The sequence below is a fragment of the Mustela nigripes genome, chromosome 4 (assembly GCF_022355385.1).
Source record: "Mustela nigripes isolate SB6536 chromosome 4, MUSNIG.SB6536, whole genome shotgun sequence".
In the NCBI taxonomy this organism is placed as follows: domain Eukaryota; kingdom Metazoa; phylum Chordata; class Mammalia; order Carnivora; family Mustelidae; genus Mustela; species Mustela nigripes.
The window spans coordinates 56,163,245-56,185,473 of record NC_081560.1 but is presented as its reverse complement, the minus strand read 5'-3'; the positions used below and the strand labels follow the sequence as shown (position 1 = coordinate 56,185,473).

The 22,229-nt window shown below is 36.7% G+C and overlaps 1 protein-coding gene across 10 annotated transcripts in view; it reads left to right on the top strand.

The window, feature by feature from the left end:
- Positions 1 to 22,229, top strand: part of HDAC9 (histone deacetylase 9) — a 936,353-nt gene that overhangs the window by 390,497 nt on the left and 523,627 nt on the right. For 8 of the 10 annotated variants that reach the window (XR_009403815.1, XM_059396742.1, XM_059396749.1 and 5 more), the window contains one exon: positions 6,208 to 6,270. Coding sequence is in view for 9 of the 10 variants with exons in the window: in XM_059396742.1 (XP_059252725.1) it covers positions 6,208 to 6,270 (63 nt within the window). In the remaining variant the exon portion in view is untranslated. Of the gene's footprint in view, positions 1 to 5,527; positions 5,800 to 5,902; positions 5,969 to 6,207; positions 6,271 to 22,229 lie in introns of those variants that run through there. The other 2 variants (XM_059396746.1, XM_059396747.1) reach the window with 2 other exon arrangements.

The window sequence follows — 22,229 nt, the reverse complement described above, 5'->3', positions numbered from 1 at the left end:
AATTTTACTTAACTGGAATTCTTCCAGAATTTTGATTTTCATAGTCCTGTAGCCAAAAATAATGTTTTGTCTTAAAACTAAGATCTCTATCTAGAGTCTCTCTGGTCTCATAAATATCTTCTACATACATGGTTTAGTAAACATAGGTTAGTTTAGTCAAGGTTGGTTTGTATTTCAGAGTCGATGCTGTTAGAAAGAAAATGATGTTTGATTACCAGTGTGAACCATTACCTGCCATTTAAAGCAAAAGCAAGATTTCTGGTTGATGCTTACTGATATTTCCATTCAGGCATATTGGTACATACACTAATATGAAATAGTTTTTCTATGTGAAATAATTTTAGAGTACCATGATACAAAGTGTAAAAAAAAAAAATACTGTTGTAAGTTTCTCAAGTGACTTTTGCAGGGAGAGAAGGTTAAAACTGAAGCTATATTTCTTTCAGAACTGTGAGTCAGAGTGGTATAATCAATGGAATTTACCAATTAAAAATAGAACATATGGACATGAGCCAATGCAATTGATAACCAGACTTTTCTAGAAACTGCCATCACTGCAGTTACTAGATCCAATACTATAAAGTGTAGTACCCACAATGCATTTTTATGTTAATTTCTTTGGACTAATATCTTTAAAATACTACAAAAAAATATATTGAATACTTTGTTTGTTCAGATTATACTAGATGGTGATGACCACATTAAGGAGTCCTGTGAGATCATTTCTGCTACAGTCTGATTCTGACCTGTCTACAAACCAAGAAAAATAAAGACAAAAAATAGATATGCAATTACATTTCACTGATTTCAACAAAATATAATTTTTTCAGACATGCACCTAGCTTTTTAAAATTATAATTTATTATTGATTTGAAGTATATTATTGAAATTTTAATAAGATACTATAGTAGAATGAATAACAATGCAAGGTAGAATGAATAACAGTGCAATATTACATGTAGAATATTATATCATTAATACATTCTCCTCCTGGACGGACTCTTCTAAGTTCTGCATACAGGGACTAATGTGCAACTGGCAAATATTTAGAAAAACAGAACCTAGAACAACATAGCTTTGTGAAGAAGATCAGTGCCCACATCCCTATCATACTAAGTGTATAATGCTGGTCTCGTCTGCCATCACAGAGATCATTTTTGGGATGATCCTCCTTTTTATACCTTGAAAGGCCAGGGTCTTCAGCAGTCTTTTACCTCGTTTAATGATTTTCATTTGGAAAAATTGTTCTCTAGTAATACTGGCTAGTTTAAAATTGGGTCCACAAAAGATACGTTATCCATTTACCTTTAGCCCTCTAATTATTGCTTTGGAAAGGTTGATCTAATCTACTGATTCTCACACTTTGTTGTGTGTCAGAATGAATTGGAGGGCATATAAAGTACAGATTCCTCCTAGGGATTGTGATTTAGTAGATCTGGGATAGGGGCCAATAAAATGCATTTCTACCAAATTCCCAGGTGACCCTGATACTCTGTAGTCCCCTAGAAACAGCGTAAATCACGGATCAACACTTCCCATTTGAAGGGAAAAGTTAGAGAAGAAATTATTATCAATCAAATCAAGGCCACCGATTATTAAGAGTTTTTGTCGATGTTGCTTTGTTTTCATATCAGTCTCCCTGGACTTTCTTTGCTCATGTGTTTTCCCAAACCCGTTAACTGCTCTTGGGTGGAGGCAAGATTTCCTTATCAGAAGACCAGTTGGTAACCAATTAGGTTGTTTCAGTGGAGAGGAATCACTGTAAATTGAATATCCATTGTCTAATAGGAATTGGTGATGTTCCTCCAAGAGATAGAAAATTCAGATAAAGAAGCTCTTTAAATTAGAAATAAAAATTAGTATACTGTACTCTATATTCCCTGTTCTTTGGGAGTCTGCGGGTACCGAGTCTACCGCCTGCAGGCAAACAGGTATAACTGTTGACAGTAGTTTGAGAAACGTGAGGGTGGGAGAAGATGCATCGTGAATGCATCAGGGAACGAGAGAGGAATTACAGGTATTGGTGAATAATTTGTAGCTTTCCTATAAAGTGCAATTAATAGTTTAGGTAAACAAGTTTTAAAGTTTAGTGCATCTAGATTCCAGAATCATAGGATTTGATGCTGCATGAAAAGTCTGCGTCTGATTACAGACGAGCATAGAGTACCTTATTGTTTTAGAATAAATCAGATTACGTGACCTTCTTTGCTTCTTTCCAGTGCGTCTGTAGTCAGCACCTAAGAAAATGTCCTTGTGAGCTAGGGGTCTGAGGATATTTCTGGAAATACCTCGATGCCATATAGATAGTTTTTCTTTTTTAAGATTTTATTCATTTATTAGACAGACAGAGATCACAAGTAGGCAGAGAGGCAGGCACAGAGAGGGGGGAAGCAGGCTCCCTGCCGAGCAGAGAGCCTGATGCTGGACTCGATTCCAGGACCCTGGGATCATGACCTGAGCTGAAGGCAGAGGCTTAACCCACTGAGCCACCCAGGAGCCCCTAGATAGTTTTTTATACATCTTTTTATTTTGCCTATATACCTGCTAATAAGCATCGGAATTGTCATAATCACTTCCAAATGACGTTTTGGTGTCCCTCTCATATGTTTATTACTAGTTTTGCATATTCTGTTTGAAACCACTGAGAAACAATTAGACAGTGGTTTCATTTTTCAACAGTAGATTATATTAAAAATTATTGAATGAGTGTAAAATGAATGTAAAGTGATTTTTAGATCAGCTTCCAACATTTTTACTAAATTGAATTAACGTTTATTATATTGACATTTTTTTAAATGCCTATTTATTCTAGACTGGCATTTGAGTTAGCTTACTATGGTTTTTCTATTATAGAACTTAAAATCTTTCTTTCCAAGTCAGTAAAACTGGTTCTATAAATGCCCAAAAAGAAACTTAGTGACATTTCTTCACAGACATTGTTGAGATGATGTGAGAGGAATTATGCAGTAGTCTTAATATTGAAGTTGTTGGTTAATGGAACCGTAGTAATCAATATACTTGGGGTGATTTTAATGATGCTTATTTTTCCTCTGAGAAACAAGTGATACCTATTTTATGATAAATGTCCCATGTTTTTTCACTTGAAACTAACTTTTCATTGTTAAGAGGTGAAAGAAGACCGCTAATGGAAAAAACAAATAAACAAACACTGAAAAAATGTGGGATGAAATGTAAATAAATCTCAAGTGGAATAACTTGGTCAACATGAAGAAGTCACAATGCATTATTTTATGTGGAACGCCTTTTCCTGGAACGTCTGAGATATAGGATAATTACTAACTCTTTTGGAGTTATTTTATTTTTTATGATGATAAAAGCTGGGAAACTGTTTTTGTCAATTGTGGTTTGAGGATATGATTTAAATTTAAAATGAAAAAGGATGTCTATTATGTCATTAGTGAGATTATGTTATTCCTCTTACATGTTTATCACTAGTTTTGCATATTCTGTTCAAAACCACTCTGAAACATTGGGTGGTTCTATTTTTCATCACTAGATCATGTTAAAATTTATTCTGAATCTCTCTGATCATAATCCCCGAACAGGTTGGAAAGCCTGTTGCATTAGAGACTACCTGCCCCAGACTAAGCAAGTCCCCTTTGTCATAAATTCATTAATGAGTGCTTTCCTAGCCTTAGTAACCTTCAGCACACCTTTTTTTACTTTCTTTGTGTCTAAAATAGGGAGCTCATTTGTCCTAAATGAGTGGATTTCTTCTTACTCTGAGAAGCTGTTGTTCAAAAGAACTCTTGCATATTCCAGTATAAACAAAATAAAAGGAAGGTTGCGGTGGTGGTTTGGGGAAGAATCTCTTTTGGAGAGTGCTGTTGAGTCCGCTCCCAGGTTCCACAGCATCCTGAGGGACAGAGTTTGAACACCATTGTAGCAAATTCTAAGTTTTCCCCAGGTCCAAAATGTGATGCGTAGGTCCATCATCCCTGAGATAAATTGCCAACTCCACAGGATTTCCGTCTCTTGAATTTTATATAATGATTTCTTAACTGAGTCAAAGTTTAGTTATAATATCAATGGAATTAATTTTTCTTTTTTTTGACTGACAGGAACATAGGATTTTCTTGTTTTGACTTAAATCACATGCACTTCGGAATAACTTCTTTTTTAAAAACCTTGTAATTTATCGGTCCGAATATAATCTTGCAAGAGATAGAAGTTAATCTATGAAAGAAGGACAATTCAGTGCCACTTTCTTCAGCCGTGGGTTATCTGCCTAACGACTCAACAGTCTTCCTCCCTTCCACCGGAACCCTATGTCTCCTTGTTCTCTTTCCCCTGCCCCACACTCTGTGGTTGGCCAAGATCCTTCCTTCATCTGATTGTTCTGGGAACCTTGAAACACTCTGCTTTTCCCCTTTCCTTCTCTGTTGCTACGAATATGCCAAGAATGACATTCTCCCTGCTGATCTAGTTTAGAAAAGTGAGAAGAGTTCTCAGAACTAGTGGATTATCAGTTTTGGGTGTGCCCTTGGGAGTGGCTAGACACTCCAACCCAGTTTGTGATACAGAATTTATTTCTCATAGAGAAATGGTGCTATAAGCGTCCACCAGAGACTATATAATGTTTAGCAGTACAGTTCATTTACTCTACAGGTGAATGCCACAATGTTTGTTGGTCTGGGAGCCTATCCTCTATTATAAATGCTATTTCTATAGAAAAGTGGGGTCTGTCTTTCAGGTAGAGGTGAATGCAGAATATTCCTAGCTGGGGACTCAGCATATTTATTGGTTGATCTACAGGTGTATACATTATATTCAGTGGTTCTGCGTCTATCCATGAAACAGCATCCACACTTCCTTTCCTTTTTCTTTTCCATATTGAATTTAGCCTCAGAGGCTGAAATAGAGGGGACATTTTCAGATCTGAGCTATGTTTTCTTTTTAACTTGATAGAAGAGAAACTGGATGCAATAGAATTGAGAGGTGGTTAGGGTTTGTGAAATGGACAATTGCCTTACATAAATAGCAAGTAAAAAATCAAGGGAGTTCTTCATAAACATTTTATTCTGGGGTGTGCTTATTTTCTGAAACTACCTCTACTAAATCTCCTGTCAGTCTTGAAACTCGAAGGCAGAAAAGCTTCTAGTGCTACAGCCAACTGCAGTGTAGCCGGAGAAACAGGCAACAAAAATAGAACACCAGGATTGCTGTGCGTGGGTGAGGCAGAAACCACATTATGAGCAAAAGCTTCCAGTATTATTTTAGAACCAATACAGAGCTCTGCACTTCTCTCCTCTCTCTTCCAAAAACACATACTATAAAAATAAAATGAAATTAAATGTATGTGCATTTGCCCTCTTAGAATTATGATTCTTAATTTTTTTTTTTTTTTTTTTTGCCTGCCTGTCTTTGGAGGCGAATCTCCCGTGTGGAAATACAGTGTGTAAAGCAAGCTTGGAGGGAGGAAAGAGTTAATTGCTTTTAAGGCCCTGCAATAGAGAATTATGGTTTGAAAGATAGAGGCTGGACAGCTGGGTTTGCTGGGGTATTTTTAAATGCATTAATGCAGGCTCCAATCACTTGGCCATGCTTGACCTATTTTTGGCTCAGGCCGACCATTGTTCTATTTCTGTGCCTGTGGGCCCTGCCGTTGTTGATTCATATGCAAATGGATTATCACTAGCTTTCGCCAACTTGAGCTGAGAGAGACCAGAGAGGGGGAAGAGACACACACACACAGATAGAAGGGCGCCGGCCGAAGCCACTTGCAGGACTCAGGGTTCCTGCCACGAAACTCTAGCAGCCTGAAGAACTATAAGCCAGGTTTAATTGGTTTCTTTTTCTCGTGGGTAGAGTTAATATTTTTCTACTTATTCTGACAAAGCAATAACCCCGAAGCACATTCCTGTTTCCCACCTGCTTTTAGTTTCCGGGAGAACCTAAACTCCAGAGAGCCATAGCATCCACTCGGTCCTTTCTGCTCTGTACACAGGTTGGTAACATAGGAAAAGTGTCCAGGTCTTTGAAAGAAGTGTATGTCCACCTTAACAGCAAGGGAATCATTGTTGAAGTTGGTCGGCTGCTGCCTCTCCTCGGGGAGGAGGGAGGACCAGGGAGGGCAGCTCCTGGGGCCCGTGCACTGAGCAGCGATGAATCTTTCATGTAACTGAAGTAAGAGTGATTGGAATATGCTGCAGACAATTTACGAGAGTGACTCGTGTTTTTCCTCAGATGGGGTGGCTGGACGAGAGCAGCTCTTGGCTCAGCAGAGAATGCACAGTATGATCAGCTCAGGTAAGCTCCTCTTCCATAACTGAGACATTTTACGTGTGAAAGGAGGCTGACTTGGGAAATGGAGCTAAGAGAAAGCACCTCTCAAGGATTTGCTGCTTTTGGTGTTGATGTTGCTGTTTTCCTGGTGCGTCTGTAGGGTTTAACTTAGATCCCTTCCATTACCGTTTCTGTGCATATTCAGTGTTTAGGGACGACAGCTTCTGAATGAAATCTCAAAGCTTCTGGGGAAAGCTGGGACTGAGATAAGTGAAATGTAGTTGGGGGTGCTTTGCCTTACTGTGCAACTAGAAGAAGGAGATCTGTGCTGATGGCAAGGGATTCTAATGGGACTTTTAAAATCAGGTAAGTTCAGAGTGGAGCTTCCTTCAGTTTGGACTGCAGCCTGCGCTAGCCTGATGCTTTTAGATTTACAGTGTGCATCCAGAAACACAGCTCTTTCTAGACCTGCCTTCCAAAATGGGTTTGCTTGGAGTTGCAAAGGTAGTTTTCAATGCGGCTTTCTCTCATCAGCCCCAAATAAAACTATTTAGTGGTGGGATACAATTATTATTAGCAGATGGTTGATATAATTTTCTCGAACAACATTTGGAGAGTCTGGCGTTGTCAGGCAGATGGACGGCATAGCACACACATAAAGGTGTTACATGCAGGTGTGGCCCTTGAAAGAATAACAGTAACAGATTCTTGTTTCCCAGCCGTCTGTACTTGTGCCTTCAAGGGGATGTGCTGGGGGAGATCAAGCTTGTCAGCATTATCAATTTCTATTTGTGAAAAGAGCAGACTCTCCCGGCCTTATCACTTAGTTGTAATTGTTGCTCTTCATATTTAATCCTACAGCCAGTTCCTAAAGCTTGGGGGCTTTTTAAAATTTCCGTCCTCTTTGGAATGATTCCGTTTAAATTGGCTTAAAGTTCTCTCTCACGTCTTTTTTAGTTCCTTTGTGGGCTTAATCCTAAGTCTAGATCACCACAGAGATCTCCCTGCAAAGAAGGCAACATAAAGCAGCATTTGCTGGGGTAGAGCTAGACGTGAAAGAAATATTCCACAGGTTGGCACCATGTCTGCTCAGTGCTGAGCACCTTCCCATTTACGGCTCTATGTCTGAAGCAAGTTTTCTTTTAAAGCTCGGTCAGTTGTGATGATTTTGAGATACTTCTCCTGACCCGATTATTTTCTTGCACTCAGACTAAGAGATCGGTTTTGTGTCATTTGAGATGTTTGTACTTATGTGAGAGGAATTCTATTAATTAGTAGTATCCGCTTATCTGAAGCAAATGTATGAGGATTTTAATACGGTTTATTTTCTATGGTCATTGGCTGTAAAGTTGACAAAAGCTTGGGGAGGGGTCAGCGGGTGGGTCTCAAATGGAACTCGTTGCTTAATTTAGCATTTTGTTTTTTAAATATGGATCGACTTTTTAAAAATAACTATTTTAGGGGTCTTTTCAGTACTACACTTAATCCTTTCAGTCCTTGCCTCTGTGTAGCAAGTTTAATGTTTCTTCCACATGGTAGAAACAAAGCTGTGTCTTTCCAGCAGGAACTGGCTGCTGACACTGAAACTCTTGCCACAGGCTACAGGTGTTTGCAAGCCTCCCTGTTTTCAATGTCTTTGGTAATCACATGTAACTTTATTCCATTTTTCAGTTGAGATTGCCATTTTCCTGACACTAAGGCAATAATATTTTCAAGCAGGGAAGTACTTCAGACTGTCCATACGGTTGTCGGTTCTACAGGAAGGGAAGCATCTTTTAAGCACCAGCTATTAAATGAAAAGTGATGTAGATTGACATCAACTCCCAAACCTGTCTGGTAGAAATAAGAAAACTTCAGGTTCTGTTTATTTTTAAAATTTGAAATATGAAATCATGTGCATCTATACTACCATGTTGTGTAATATTTGATTTTGTTCAATATGATATGGCCTTAAATTCAATTCCCCCAGTGTTTATTGTGTACTTCCTCTGAGGCGTTGGCTCTCAAACTTGGAGTCATCAAGAATCTTTTACAAAATACTGAAGCCTCAGTCATACCCCCAGAGTTTCTGACTTAACTGGTATGGGAACTAACCTGAATATCCGAATTTTTAAAATCTTACGAGCAAACCTAAGGTGCAGTAAACTTTGAGTATCACAGACGTATGGGTAGGAGGAAGTGATGGGGATCCTGGTGACCCATTTCAATAGGGTTTTCCTTTAAGTCAATTGCTAAATTTGGGGTGTGTTTGTCTTAATTTATCTACAAATTTCATTCCACCCCCTTTTGGACCAGTGGCATGGGTATGATTGATAAGCCTAGGAATAGATGGAGTCTGTGGATCTGAAAGAGGTATCTGGTAGCTGTGCAGAGTGGTGGAGAGAACGCTCAAGAGCTCTGTGTTCTAGCGAAAGCCAGTTGTATAACTGGTTACTCATCTGTAAACTGAACAATAAAGATTTCCTCCTGTTCACCTCTTGGCATTCATATGAGGTTCAGATCTAACAACATGTTATTAAAGTGCAGGCTCACTATTATTATAACTATATTTTAAGTGAGTGAACCTGGGCTTCTGGCTCTTCAGTACCATGCCCTATCTTGCCAAACAAACTAGATAGATGAATTTGATGGTATATTACATGGAACAGTGATGTTTTGTTTTGATAGTAAGTTTTATTTGGTTGTTTGATACATCAGCTACTTTTTTTTTTGTTTCCCTGGTCTGATAAGAACCAGTCTTTTCCTTGTGCAAATTGTGACTGTAAATCAGAGCAGCTTGTGTGTGTGTGCGTATAAATGTGCATGCACGTGTGTGCATGTGTATTCTGTAAAATGTCTCATTATGTAATAATCAATGCAAAGAATTGCAGAACATGTAATTGAACAGTGAAAACACAATAGCAGATTTCTTGGGATTAATTGTTTTAAAAAGCTTTGTTTTGTTGTTAGCTATTGCTTTGAACTTCCATTTTCTATTTTAGTTAAACTGGATACTGTGCATTAATAAAGATGATTTTCTTCAGAGTTCTTTATAGACTGTTGAATTGCAAATATTTTTGGTTCCTTTCCCCCCCACCCAATATTGACCCAGCTAGGCAAGACATGTTAGGTAGAACTAGGTACTACAGCATAAGCTGCTAATGTGTTTTTAGTTAAAAAGCTCTATAGAGTTGAATCTTGGAATTCATTTTGCTAGATCAGTCTCTACTTTTGTGGCTTGTGTGGGCCAGTATAAGTGATAACTGTGGCAGAAACTGAAGCATGTACAAATATTGACTCAGGTCACTTAGCAGTAGCTGGCAGAATTGGGGGCGTTCTCCTTTTGCCAGGCATGTTGCTTAACATGTTGGACAGCAGAACTGTCCAGACAATATTGGAACAATTACTGTAAAAGAATTTCCTAGAGCTTGTACAGCATTAATGTAAAATACATTTAAAATAAGGAAAACTCATATTTTTACTATGTATTCTTATTTTAGGGTATAAAAGAAAAGCATTTAAATCTAAATCCTGAATTTCTTTTATGGAAAACATATCTTCACCCTTTCGGAATCTTTTTTTCCCCCCCTTTGGTGTGCATTGTCGAGGGGAAAGGAACATTTTAGATTCAGTAGCCATTTATGTCTACTTGGAAAGCAGAATCTAATTATGAAAATGTAAGTCTGTGAAATGCTCCTGTCATGTCAAGAATCACTTCTGGTATTTCCCATAATTACTCTTTTGCTTGTTCTCTAACTCAAGTTATCTTCACTTACGTGGCTGTTATCAGTTTGAATATCTGATAGGTGGTGATCAGAAAGCTGGTTATAAATAGACCCATTGAGGATGGGGACAAGAATGAGTATTTTATATTTCTGTGGACGACACCAGCGGAATGACTGTTTCATCCATTGAGAAAGAAGATTCAATAAAATGCCTCAGAAGACTAAAATAAACCCAGATTCTGAATTTAAAAGGATTTCAAAGGATTTTGATTTTGAAAATGAGAATTTGAAAATACGCTACATAATTTCCCACCACTGATAGATACCGAAGAGATCCCAGAATTGTCTAAGTTGGCAAACGTTCACCCTGCACGCGCACGTGCGCACACACGCGCGCGCACACACACACGTGTATGCGGGCACAGGCACGGGTACAATATTCAGCATTAAGTGTGTACAGAAAATGATATGACCTAACATCTCAGAAGCTAATAGTTAAGGAAGAAATGGACCTGGGGGGCTTTGATCCAAACAGAGAAACCTAACAGGGCCTGCATCCTAGGCCTCCTAAGAATTTTACTGACAAGATGATGACTTCCTAAAAATTCTCACTAACATTCTTAGATCTGAAGAGAAGTAAACTGAGTAGATAGCCTCAGCTTTAGTGGTTGTTGCTGTTGTTGTTATATCTTGTGAGGTAGAAATAATTGAAATGATTCTGGGAATGAGACTAGTGAAATGGAGGTATGAGGACAAGTATTGCCTCACTGGAGAAATGAAGGCCTCAGAGCAACAGTCTAAATTGGGAAAACGATCCATAGTTCTCTTCAACAAAATACCCTTCTCCAACTAATCTTAGATGTTCCACAAGAAGAAAACACCAATTTACTGAATCCATGGAATTGTCTAATAATTGCTCCCCACAAATAGAGCTCCTTAATAAGAACATAAATTCCATAAAACAAGAGCTCAGAGATGAGATGATAAAACAATAGCATGAGATGAAAAGGGATATTTTAGATCTAGTGAAACAAATTGAAAATGAAAAAACCATGGTAATTATAGAACAAAAATATTCATTAGAAATAGCAGGAAGCAGAATAGACATCAGTGAAACCCTTTACCAATAAAGGGGAAAGGTTCAAGACAATCATAGGGAATGAAAAAAGGAAAATGGACCCCAGCAACTGGGGAGACGTTAATTAATAAGAAAGACAATGGCAGCATAACAAAGAGATTATTTATATCCCTGAAGCTGATATTCTAAAGCAATGAAACAGAAGATGATTTTGTGAAAAGATGAAAGATTATTTCATCAGAAAAGAAAAAATAAATGGATAGATGGAAAGGACTCTCCTCTTTAAGGACAGTTTGTTGCAAATGTTCATCACAGAGTCATATCCTAATGGGCTCTTGATTTTCAAATAATAATTCTTCTGGGGTGTTCATCAGGTAAAGCAAAGATCTGTGGTGGGGTAAGGTGGGGAGGAAGCGTATATATGGGATTCAAGAAGATTTATCAAGAATCTCCAACATTTAATGGCAGAGGATAATGAAGAAAAATCTTTGGTGTTCAAAGAGAAGTGTAATCTGATGGTCCGTCCAGGCAAGGGTTATTATAATAGAGAGAAAATGGGTAGGTAGGTCAGAAATTTCCAAACATAAACTAGACTGCTTGACAATGAAGCCCACACAATGAAGAGATGAATGTAAAAGCAAAAAATGAAATTGAGAAGTAGAGAAAGCATAGTAAGATTAATGGGGCAAACAGTGAATCTGTTTTAAACACACACATATATATATATAAGACTTTTTTAAAAAGTAGGGCGATGTTTTATAAAGTAGGGCGATGTTCATAAACATAACCAATATGAGGCACTAGAGAGAGGAGAAATGGAGGGATGTGTGAAAGTGCTGATATTTTCTTTCTGAGCAAGGACAGACTCCCTGATGCCTAAAATAGAAATGCAGAGGTTAAAAAAGAGAGAGAGAGAGAGAGAGAGAGACCAAAGACTGATTTTTAAAATAATTTCCTTCTTTAACCCTTGGAAGATCTTTTTGGAAATGATACCTCATATAGGAAGGAAGAATTTAGGATGTTTATGGTACCTTCAGTTACAGTTTTTAATTCTATTAAAATCATTTAAATTTCATATCTTTTAAAGAAAAATAACATCAATGATATGATCTCACTTTTCTGAAGGGTTATTTTCTTTATCTATCCATCTCCCAGAAGAATTAATACATAGACGGAAAGAAATCAGGGAAAGTTTCGTGTATGTGGTGGTGGTGATCCTGTTGCTGGGGTGGGGGTGCTTTTGTTTTCATTGTGCTTTTTCATCTTACATGAATTTTTACAATATGCCCATATTTCCTATGAAGGTTTTTTTTTCTTATTTATTTATTTATTTGACAGACAGAGATCACAAGTAGGCAGAGAGGCAGACAGAGAGAGAGAGAGGAGGAAGCAGGCTCCCTGCTGAGCAAAGAGCCCGATGCAGGGGCTCAATCTCCGGACCCGGGATCATGACCTGACCCAAAGGCAGAGGCTTTAACCCACTGAGCCATCCAGGTGCCTCTATGAAGGGTTTTTTTTACACACCCACCCACAAAGCTATTGTGCCCAAATCCTCATGGTGTTTAATTGTTAATAGTAGGTAAATTAGGCTGTCTTCTGCTGTAGGCAACAGAAAATCCTCCCCAAAGTGATACACAAGAAAGTTTATCCCTTAGTGAAGTAGCAGAGTAGTTGGCAGCACCCAGGAGGTCAATAATGGCAACAGTATCAGATCCTTCAAACCACTCCCCTCTGTTGGCCTTGGAGTTGGTGTCGTCAGAGGTCTGTTTTCTCCAGAAGACACGAGTTGACGTGTCTATTTATGGAAGACCAAATCTGGAGACACAGAAGAGACATTTTGCTTCCTTGGATATTTTCTTTAGGAAGTTTTATCTTGAATTTCTCCAGTAAATCATCCTTCTTAATTTATTGGATAGAATAGCAGCATCTTCCCCAAGTATTAGCCAGTCACAGAGAGAAAAATGGGACTACCACAAGAGCTCCTAGGTCATACTGAACCTAGAAGGGTCGATGCTGCAGCTCACCTTTTAGTTTTTTTAAGGAAGAAGAAAGGCGGAGAAGAACACATCTTAGCGAGGCACAAGCAGTATTTGCTACAGTGTGTATGTTGGTGATTGGAATTTTCTTCTTTGGAACTAACTTACTTACTTACTTACTTTCTTTCTTTCTTTTTTTTAGTATTTTATTTATTTATTTGAGAGAGAGACCATGAGAGAGAGCATGAGAGGGAGGGAGCGAGGAACCTGATATAGGGCTCTATCCCAGGACACTGGGATCATGATTCAAGCCTAAGGCAGATGCTTAACCAACAGAGCTACCCAGGCACCCTTGTTTGTAATTTTATTTAGTTTGTATTTCTAAATATAAATAATTAAATGAAGGAAGTAGACCATGTGATTTCTTTCAGTTGAATTGTGGGTGTTACTTCATTTTCATGAAGATATGCATCATTTTAACACTGATAATTTGTTTTTTATTGGTATTGAATAGAAAGCCTTTCTTAATACTGTCTGTTGTTAGAAGGAACCCTAAAAAGAATAGTTATGGAAGAACACTGGATCTCTCTAGGGTTGTAAATCATTTTTTTAGAAGAGGAAAACCAATGCTGTAGACTAGTGTATTACTAGAATTTATTATAAATTTGAGTAAAATATTCCTTTAATGTTGGCTTTGAAGAATACAGAAAATATTAAGGGAAATTTATCTAATGTATAAAATTTGCAGTACACTGAAGGAGGCTTATTTTTAAAATATTCAAAATGCAATTTCTTTGCCAGTATGTTGTTATAATTATTACATCTTCAGAGTAATGAACAATTTTAACAATCTGGAATAGTAACTGCATTTTAACAATTTTTTTCTGAATTGGAATACTTTGAAAACAATTTAATTGGAATAAAAGCCCATGAAAATGACTTTAAAAATAAGCTTTCTGTAGATGAAATTCAAAGATATTTTGGCATGTGCTTCAAATCAGAGTGGCAGTGCTGTGGTCTGTCCCATTCTTGAAATGAAGATGAAATGCCAGTGGTTGGCTTGGATGTGTGGTGTCCTTACTATGGGCAGTTTTCCCTTTTCTCCTTTTGGGAGATTAACAATCAAGAGATGAAGGGATGAGAAAATACCTTATATCTACTAGTTCCATTCTACCCCTACGAAGTCACTTGCACAAAACAAATTTAATTTAAATGAATTTTTGCAATACTAAATGACCTACACTTTAAATATTATCAGAAACATTATGTTTAGGGTTACTCTATGATGCTATAGTTCATGAATACAAAACGAAGCAATTCTCATGTTTTGGAAGAGTATCAGTTCTGTTCATTATTTTAGTATTCAGTTTTCCATAGTGAAATAAGTGATAGGTTTTTTAATATATAGTGCTTTTAAAATACCCAATAATTAAATCCAATGAAAATTACATCTAAGGAAGAAGGAAATTTACCAAACCACAGAGTGTAACTAGTCATTTACTTATGATTAAACTCTTTGCATGTTGATAAGGTTGGAAATACCCCAGAACTTCATTTTTTTTAACTTCTTCCCCTTGTGGCCTACCACTTACATTGAAACATTTCATTTATAATTTATATTCAGTATTGACACAGTTGTAGCCCCATGGATGTCTTTTTCAATGGCTTGAGGTAAGTTTTGGTGGGTGTTTAGGGCATGACATATATCCAAACTGGGTTAAAATAGTTTTAAATTTTAAAATTTGAGATTAAAAACAAAACAAGACATAACCAAGAAAATTTCACTGAATTTCCATTAAATTACGTTGTGGCCTAGGAGTTCTTACATTAGTAAAAACAGGTTTTACCCAGGAAGTTTTCAGGGAACTGCATGTAAGGTGAACTAGAAAAGCTCTTGGTGAATTGAACATGATTTAAATTTTACTCTTGATGGTGCTTTTTAAAAAGTTTTTATTTAAATTCCTGTTAGTTAACATACAGTGTAGTATTAGTTTCAGGTGTGCAATTTAGTGATTCAGTACTTAAATACGTCACCCAGTGATCGCATTGAGGAGTACACTCCTTAATCCCCATCCCCTACTCAACCCATCCCCACCCACCTTCCCCCGACAACAGTTTTCTGTGGTTTAGAGTCTGTCCTTTGGTTTGCTTCTCCCTCTCTCTCTCTGAGGGTACTTTTTAAACCTGCTTATGAATAAAATTCAATTGGGTGTTTCCAATGCATGATTTTGTGTCAAGAACCACTCATTTTAGATTTAAAAACATATCACAATCAGTTATCATTTTCATGGTTTTTCTGCCACATTCCCCTCTGATCTAATTGTTTCATCTCCGTTTAAGAAGGTCAGTGGTTGAAGCCCTATGTTTTCATCATTTTTTTTTTTATCACTGTCATTCTTCTTGTTAACATAATAAGCTAATGTTTCAGAGGCTTTTTCTGTACCAGGCATTGTTTTATCATTTAATCCTTCCTGGGATTTGAAGAGGTCTGTGGTGGTTACAGAAGTATTCATATTTTGCAGAAATGGAAACAGGTTCAGAGGAACTTACTGATGGTGATCATGGCTAGGAACTGGCAGGGTCGGGTTTGAACTTGGTTTGTTTGCTATGTCTCTGTTCCTGTTTACCATGTCTCTGCCTCTTTTTCTCAAAGGCAAAGATATTTTGCATAGGAGAATATGTTTCCTATCTGGTGCTAAAAATATGGAATCATCTATATTTATAAATAAATGTATAGGCTTACTTCTTAGTCTGGGGAGGTTTAAGGCACAAACAGGCAACAGTGTTGAAGGGCTTGGTAGAGGAGCCTTACTGCACATTCCCAGGGCTTGATAATGAAATTGGGGAAGAAACACTGTCCAGGGCTGAGAGAGTCCAAGCAGCCTCCTAAGTTCCATGAGACTTGATGATAATGCAGGGGAATGAGTACACACTGTGGACAGAACCAGTATCCCCAAAGCATTTGGCATGTTTGCCAATACTCGCAGGACATTTTTTAAGTCATAAAGGTAAGGTATGCACAGAGTAGCACATTATTTCTAATGTAATTTAGCTGAAGAACCTTTTCAGTTTATTTTTTCCCCCAAATGTTGGCCCCATGGGGTTCAGTGTGTTTTTTGACCAAAATATTAGAATTACACCCACATCCCCCTTCAGTCTTAAGCTAGAAATGGGGATGGATAGGGCGTCAATCGAGTCTGTGTCTTCTCTCAAATCCTGATCCCAACATACTATGTCACATTCTTAAGGCAAAAGACTAATCTAGCGGACAAAATTTTATTCTGTTTTTAATGTGTATATCGGTCCAATATGGGTCCAATTTGAATATTTTCGGTGAAAACTGGATAGCGATGTTTTTATGTGCCAACATGAAGCAATGTTTATCTTTACCTTGAGTTAAGTCTATGCATTAAATTCACCAGTTAGGTACTAATGCAACTTTTCAAGAGCCAATGCCTGGATTTTCATCAACTAAGTTTTGTAATCTTGTTGGCTGTGAGAATCTTGAGCCATCTCTATGAATACATTGTGGCGGCATTATTGATTGTCAAGTTAATGACCAACAAAATTTATTGCCTTCCAGGGGAAAGAAGCTTTCAGAAGATCATTAAATGCATTAAAATCTGCAGATGCCCACTGGTCTGGAGCTCTCTTTAGCAGGCTGACTCCTTTGGGTCAGTTATTCTTAGCCTGGGTATTTCTATCTTATGGCATCGCAGGTCTAAGATTAGCTTGTTAGGCGTTATCGTGCCATCTGAGTTACCTCCTAATATAACTCTACACTGGAATGATTATTTATAGAAAGAGCATTCTGTCATTTTTGGGTTATTTCTAGTAGTTTAAATAAAGAAGAATAACATTCAAGTGAAACCACAGATTCCTTCCTGCTGCCAAAACAACATGATAACTGTCTGCTTAAGGGGCAATAATGTTTAAATGTGTGCTTAGGGTGATTGCAGAATTCTTTTTATCTCTGCCACCTTGACAGAAAAGGGAGGACTTGGGGTATTGATGTAGAATGCTTGTGGAAAGGCAGAGAAGCAGCCTTGATGCTTTCTGTCACAGAGCACTGAGGACTCTGGTTGATGATGACAACAAGAGACACACAGAGTTTATTTTTAGAAACAGACATTGCTAAGCTCTCTGTTTGGTGTTAATATAGCTCATAAACAGGGCTCCTTGTTGTTGACCCTTCCAGGGAAAATGGCATTTAACACACACACACACACACACACACACACACTTTTTTTCACTTTGCAAAAATGACTCTATTATTAAGAATATAATTAGAACTTTTTTAAAACTAAGAAATCTAAATTCTCTAAAATTCCTCTAAAAGATATACAGTGCTTTTTAAAATTCCATGAAGATTGGGTCTAAACGATGGTTTATTAAAAAAAATAAGTTACAAATACAATGAATATATGGGTTGGTTATACAGTGTAGAAAAATAAGTGAATGTACATAATAAATAATGCTTAGTAATAAATTATGATATCAATAAAATTATGTCATCTATGCTTCTGACTTTATTGTAATGATATATGAAGTTTAGCTATAAAAGATATTATGACTATAATTAATAAGGTGCTGACTTAAGTAGATTAGACAAAAAATTTCAGTATATAAAAAAAAGAAAGTAGAAGCCTCTGCTAGCTGTTTTGGTATAACTAACTCGTGTTTAATCCAACATATTTCATGTAAAAGGGAATACAGTTTCACATTTGAGAACTGATCTCTTAGCTTACTTAGACTGTAAGTTTAATTCAGATCTTGGTAATTGATTTATTGCTTTAAAATTAGAATTGGGATTTTACTCTCTTATATTTGCATTTTGTGTTTCCTGATTATTCACTCATTGTTGCTAGATGATGAAATGTTAAAGTGGTATGGTAATACATTTCATGTTACACATTAATTGAAATGCTTTAGAATGGAAAACTTAGAGCTCTATAAGAATATTCATAATTTTATTGCTGAATTATTTACTGAAAAACATATTATTTTTTTAAAAGATAAATCTTCTTGTGCTTGTATGCAATATAAGAAACCCACAGACCATTAGGAACTTGCAAAATAACAGACAAACAGGAAACACACGGCAATTCAAGTGTATTCTCAAAGAATTACTGATGTAAATAAATTCAGAGGATTGGAAGTAGAAGAAATTGCAGGAACTTATTGCATCCCGACCACTCTTAATTAGCAGGTTGAAGGTTTGGGGAGATGATGTAATTGCTTGAAGTTTTAGAGGCTGAGGTGAAATAGTTATTCATCTCTTCATTTTTTTTGCTCAAAAATATTTAAGAGCCAACCATGTACCAGGTATTGTTTTAGTCACAGAGGATACAACTATGAAACAAATCAGGAGACTTATGGTTGACTGATTGTTCAATTGAATAAGGGATGGATAAGCCTACTTTAGACACTAGTTAAGTACTAAGAAAAAATAAAAGAAAAATGAGATAGAAAGTGATTGATAGTAGCAAAGGCTGTATTAGAGGATTCAAATAAAGCCTTTTGAGGAGGCTAAGATACAAAGAATGTCTTCTCAATAGAAGTAGGTTTTCCCTCAACATTCCATTTGATCTAGAACAAATAGAATGAAAACAGAGAGCAGAAAGTGCCCGGGAGCTATTTTAGCCTCCACTTACCTCTGTCTTGTGTAAGAGATGGAAAAGCTTTTATCAGGGGCTAGGTGAGAAAGCCAGGGGAAAGCTGTTAGCTGTAGATTTTCTCTATTTTCCACAGACAGATTTTGGAATCAGGAGACCTCTCCCTTGAATTGAGGCTATTGGCAAGAATTAAGGACCTTTCTAACCACTTACCTTGGTTCTTTCCCAAAGGTTCATCTTTGCCCAGCATTCTAGCTCTAACCTCAAATATGCCTAAACTTCTTACTCAAACAGTATGAGCCATCCTAGAGTTAGTGAAGTGACGAATTCCTCTTCCCTGGGGGCTAAGAAGAATGGAACAGTGTATCTTCATTCCCTGAAGTTAGAAGAAAAGTCTGTAAAAATTTTCTCAAATTTACAATATTGCACACTTCTTTAAGGGGTTATGTAATACAATATTCATTACATGGGTTGTATTAAACCTTTACAATGTACCCAGTATTTAATTCATGGAAATCATGGGATAAATAGCAACTTTGTTGTAGATGTATAGAAGTGTAACATCTAAACAAAATGTTTAGAATACATTGTCTTCATCGTGTTTGGAAGTGGATAGAGTTGTGATTAATTGTTACAAAAGTTGAGTAAGGAAATATTTAGATCTGTTTGTAAAAAGGGGGAAACGTCAATGTGCTAAAAGCTATTTCCCCCACATGTTCTGCTTTCTCATGGGTAGGGAAGTGTTGGATACACATAGTAGGATGGACAAACATTTTTGAGGGACTGACACATGATCTCACATGCTTGATGCCTCATGGGGTTTTCCCTCAACATTCCAATTGGTCTAAGTCAAAAGGAATGAAAGCACAGTTGGAATAGAGCAGGAAGTGTTCTGGAGCTATTTTAAACTCCACTGAGTTCTGCCTTCTTTAAGGGATGAGGAAGCCTTTATCGGTGGGTACGTGAGGGAACCAGGGGAAGGAGATCCTCTACCATTTTCTTTAACCTCAAGAATATTGGGACTGAGCCAAACTCCTGGACAACATGCTTTGTTGGCTTCACAGTGTGTAGCTTGAGGGAATGTTTAATAACTACATCCCCCACCCCCGCAAGGATTATCTCATTTAATCAATTCATTTCAATTATTGAGTACTTCACAGCTGTATTTTTAGGTCAGATTTCTGGTTTATCTGGTGGGTATATGGTGTGTGTGTGTGTGTGTGTGTGTGTGTGTGTGTACACTAATAACCAGCTGTTTCCTTTTTCTGAAATACCCTTCTGCTGCTCTGTTCCAATTAATCTTTGCTGGGAGAAATCCTAACTCTTATAAAGCACAGTTCAAATGTCTTCTAATTCCCCCAACCCCTGCAACAATTTCCTAGTTATGTATCTTCTCCCCACATCTCCTCCCCCATAGTTCTTTATTAATATCTTAGAAATTCCCACTTTTCTGTCTCACAGTGTGGTTATTTATGTATGTGTGTCCCCATCCCCCTCATTAGTTATATTATGAGCTCTGTGAGGAAAAGGATCATGTTTTACTTCTATTTTTATTCCCTACAGTGCCTAGCACATAATTGATCCCTGAGACTATTTTTAAATGAATGAATGAGTGATTAAAGAGTACAGTGGTATCACAGTCTGTTTTTATAAAATTTTTATTTTTAAAAAATGATTCATTCTTTTATGTAGAAAATAAGTCCTCAGGCTTTTGATTTGTTGTTTTGTAAATTTGAGCACTGTAAACTTCTTGGGATGTCAGAGCCTTTGGCTTAAAATTAAAGCACCTAGGTGGCTCAGTTGGTTAAGCAACTGCCTTCGGCTCAGGTCGTAATCCCTGAGTCCTGGGATTGAATCCCGCGTTGCGCTCTCAGTTTTGCGGGCAGTCTGCTTCTCCCTCTGAGCTTCTCCTTTCATGCTCTCTCTCACTCTCTCTTCTCTCAAATAAATAAATAAAATCTTTTTTAAAAAAATTGAAACCATTCATTGTACAATATAAGTCAAGAATGACCTCCAGTGTTTTGACTTATGTATATGATTTTAAAAATATTTCAATTATTTTTAGGGAAGGAGTTTTGTAACATTCGTATTTGACTTGATTTTTTAATCAATAATTCCAATAGAAATTTCATAAGAGATGTGTTTGCATTCAACATATTAAGTATGAAATAGTTAATTTAAGACTGCTTGAATATAAATGCATTCTTTTTGGTCCAAGGAGAATAAATTTGGTTGTGAAAATGATTACAGGTGTACTTTTATATTATTCAAACACTGTTTCACATTATCTCCCATTTTTCTTCTTCATGAAATTTTTATGTAGAGACAGTTTTCTTAGATAAGACAAAAATGGATAGATTTCTTCTGGTTGACAGTAGTATCAATTTGAACACTTTTACCCCTTTTTAAGAACTCATTCTACATTGATTCAGGTATTGTTTAATTGGCTATATTTTTTGAGAAGGGGGCACTGGAAAAGATTTTTTGGTAAACAATTTAATAACCAAATGTTAAATGCCAAGAGGATCAGTAATTTAAAAAACTATCTAAAGTAAAACGTCAGGACAGGGAATTCACATAGTGATTTATTAAAGAAAGACAGATGGAAGGAGTGGATTAATCTCTGTACACAGTTATTCAAGGAGAAGAATGAAATAAATATTTTCATGTCCAAGTGGGAGAGGAACAGTGAAGAGAATACGTGTAATATAAGTAGGAAAAGATGCAGGTTTTTTTCTGGGTAGTCTTTGCTCTGGTTTAGCCTTAAAACTCAGCACAAGAAAGGGTACATTAAGTCATTACGGCTCAGAAAAATAACAGAGTTAGTTCACTCGCATATATATTTATAATGCGGGCCAAGAAAGGGATTGAATAATAAAGCCAAATTTTGTGACATGGCTGTTGAACTCAGCTTTGTAGAGCACAGGAATGAATATTTGCCAGTGTTCTCTCCCTGACTTTGCCAATTATGTGTTCTCATCATCGTGAGTCCTAGGTAGGTATCTAAGTGCTATAATAGTTGTATTGAGATGGCACAAGTCAAAGCTGGTTGGCTTTGGATTTAGAAGTTTCTCATTCTTAAGCATTAAGCATTAATAAGAATTAGTTAAATAAATTACTTAAGCATTAATAAGAATTAGTTAAAGCAAATTTCCAAAGATTATGATTTTTGCAACTATAAATTTAGTTACTTGATTTCAATCATCTGTTTTCTTTCCTGAAAGGTAAACATATGAATGTTAAAAAAAATATTTGGGTACCAAGTTAACCTACTTTGGTACTGTAAGAAGGAAAACAATATAAACAATCTCAGGTAAGAGGTAATTAAACATAATAAAAACAATGCTGTTAATCTGTAATCACTTCTCTCACATTTTAATCAAGAGTCAACTCTCACTGTCCATTATCCCAATAATTAAATGAAAATTCTCCTGTATCATTGGACTAGAAAGATCAGTGGTCTTTTTTTTTTTTTTCCCTCAGAAGATAGTCCTGAACCTGAATGTGAATGTAACTTTAGAAAACCTTGTTTAAATTCATTCTAGGGAAATCTCAGTTTTTTAGATGATGAGAAAGTATATTAAAGTTCTGGGGTGTGTGTGTGTGTGTG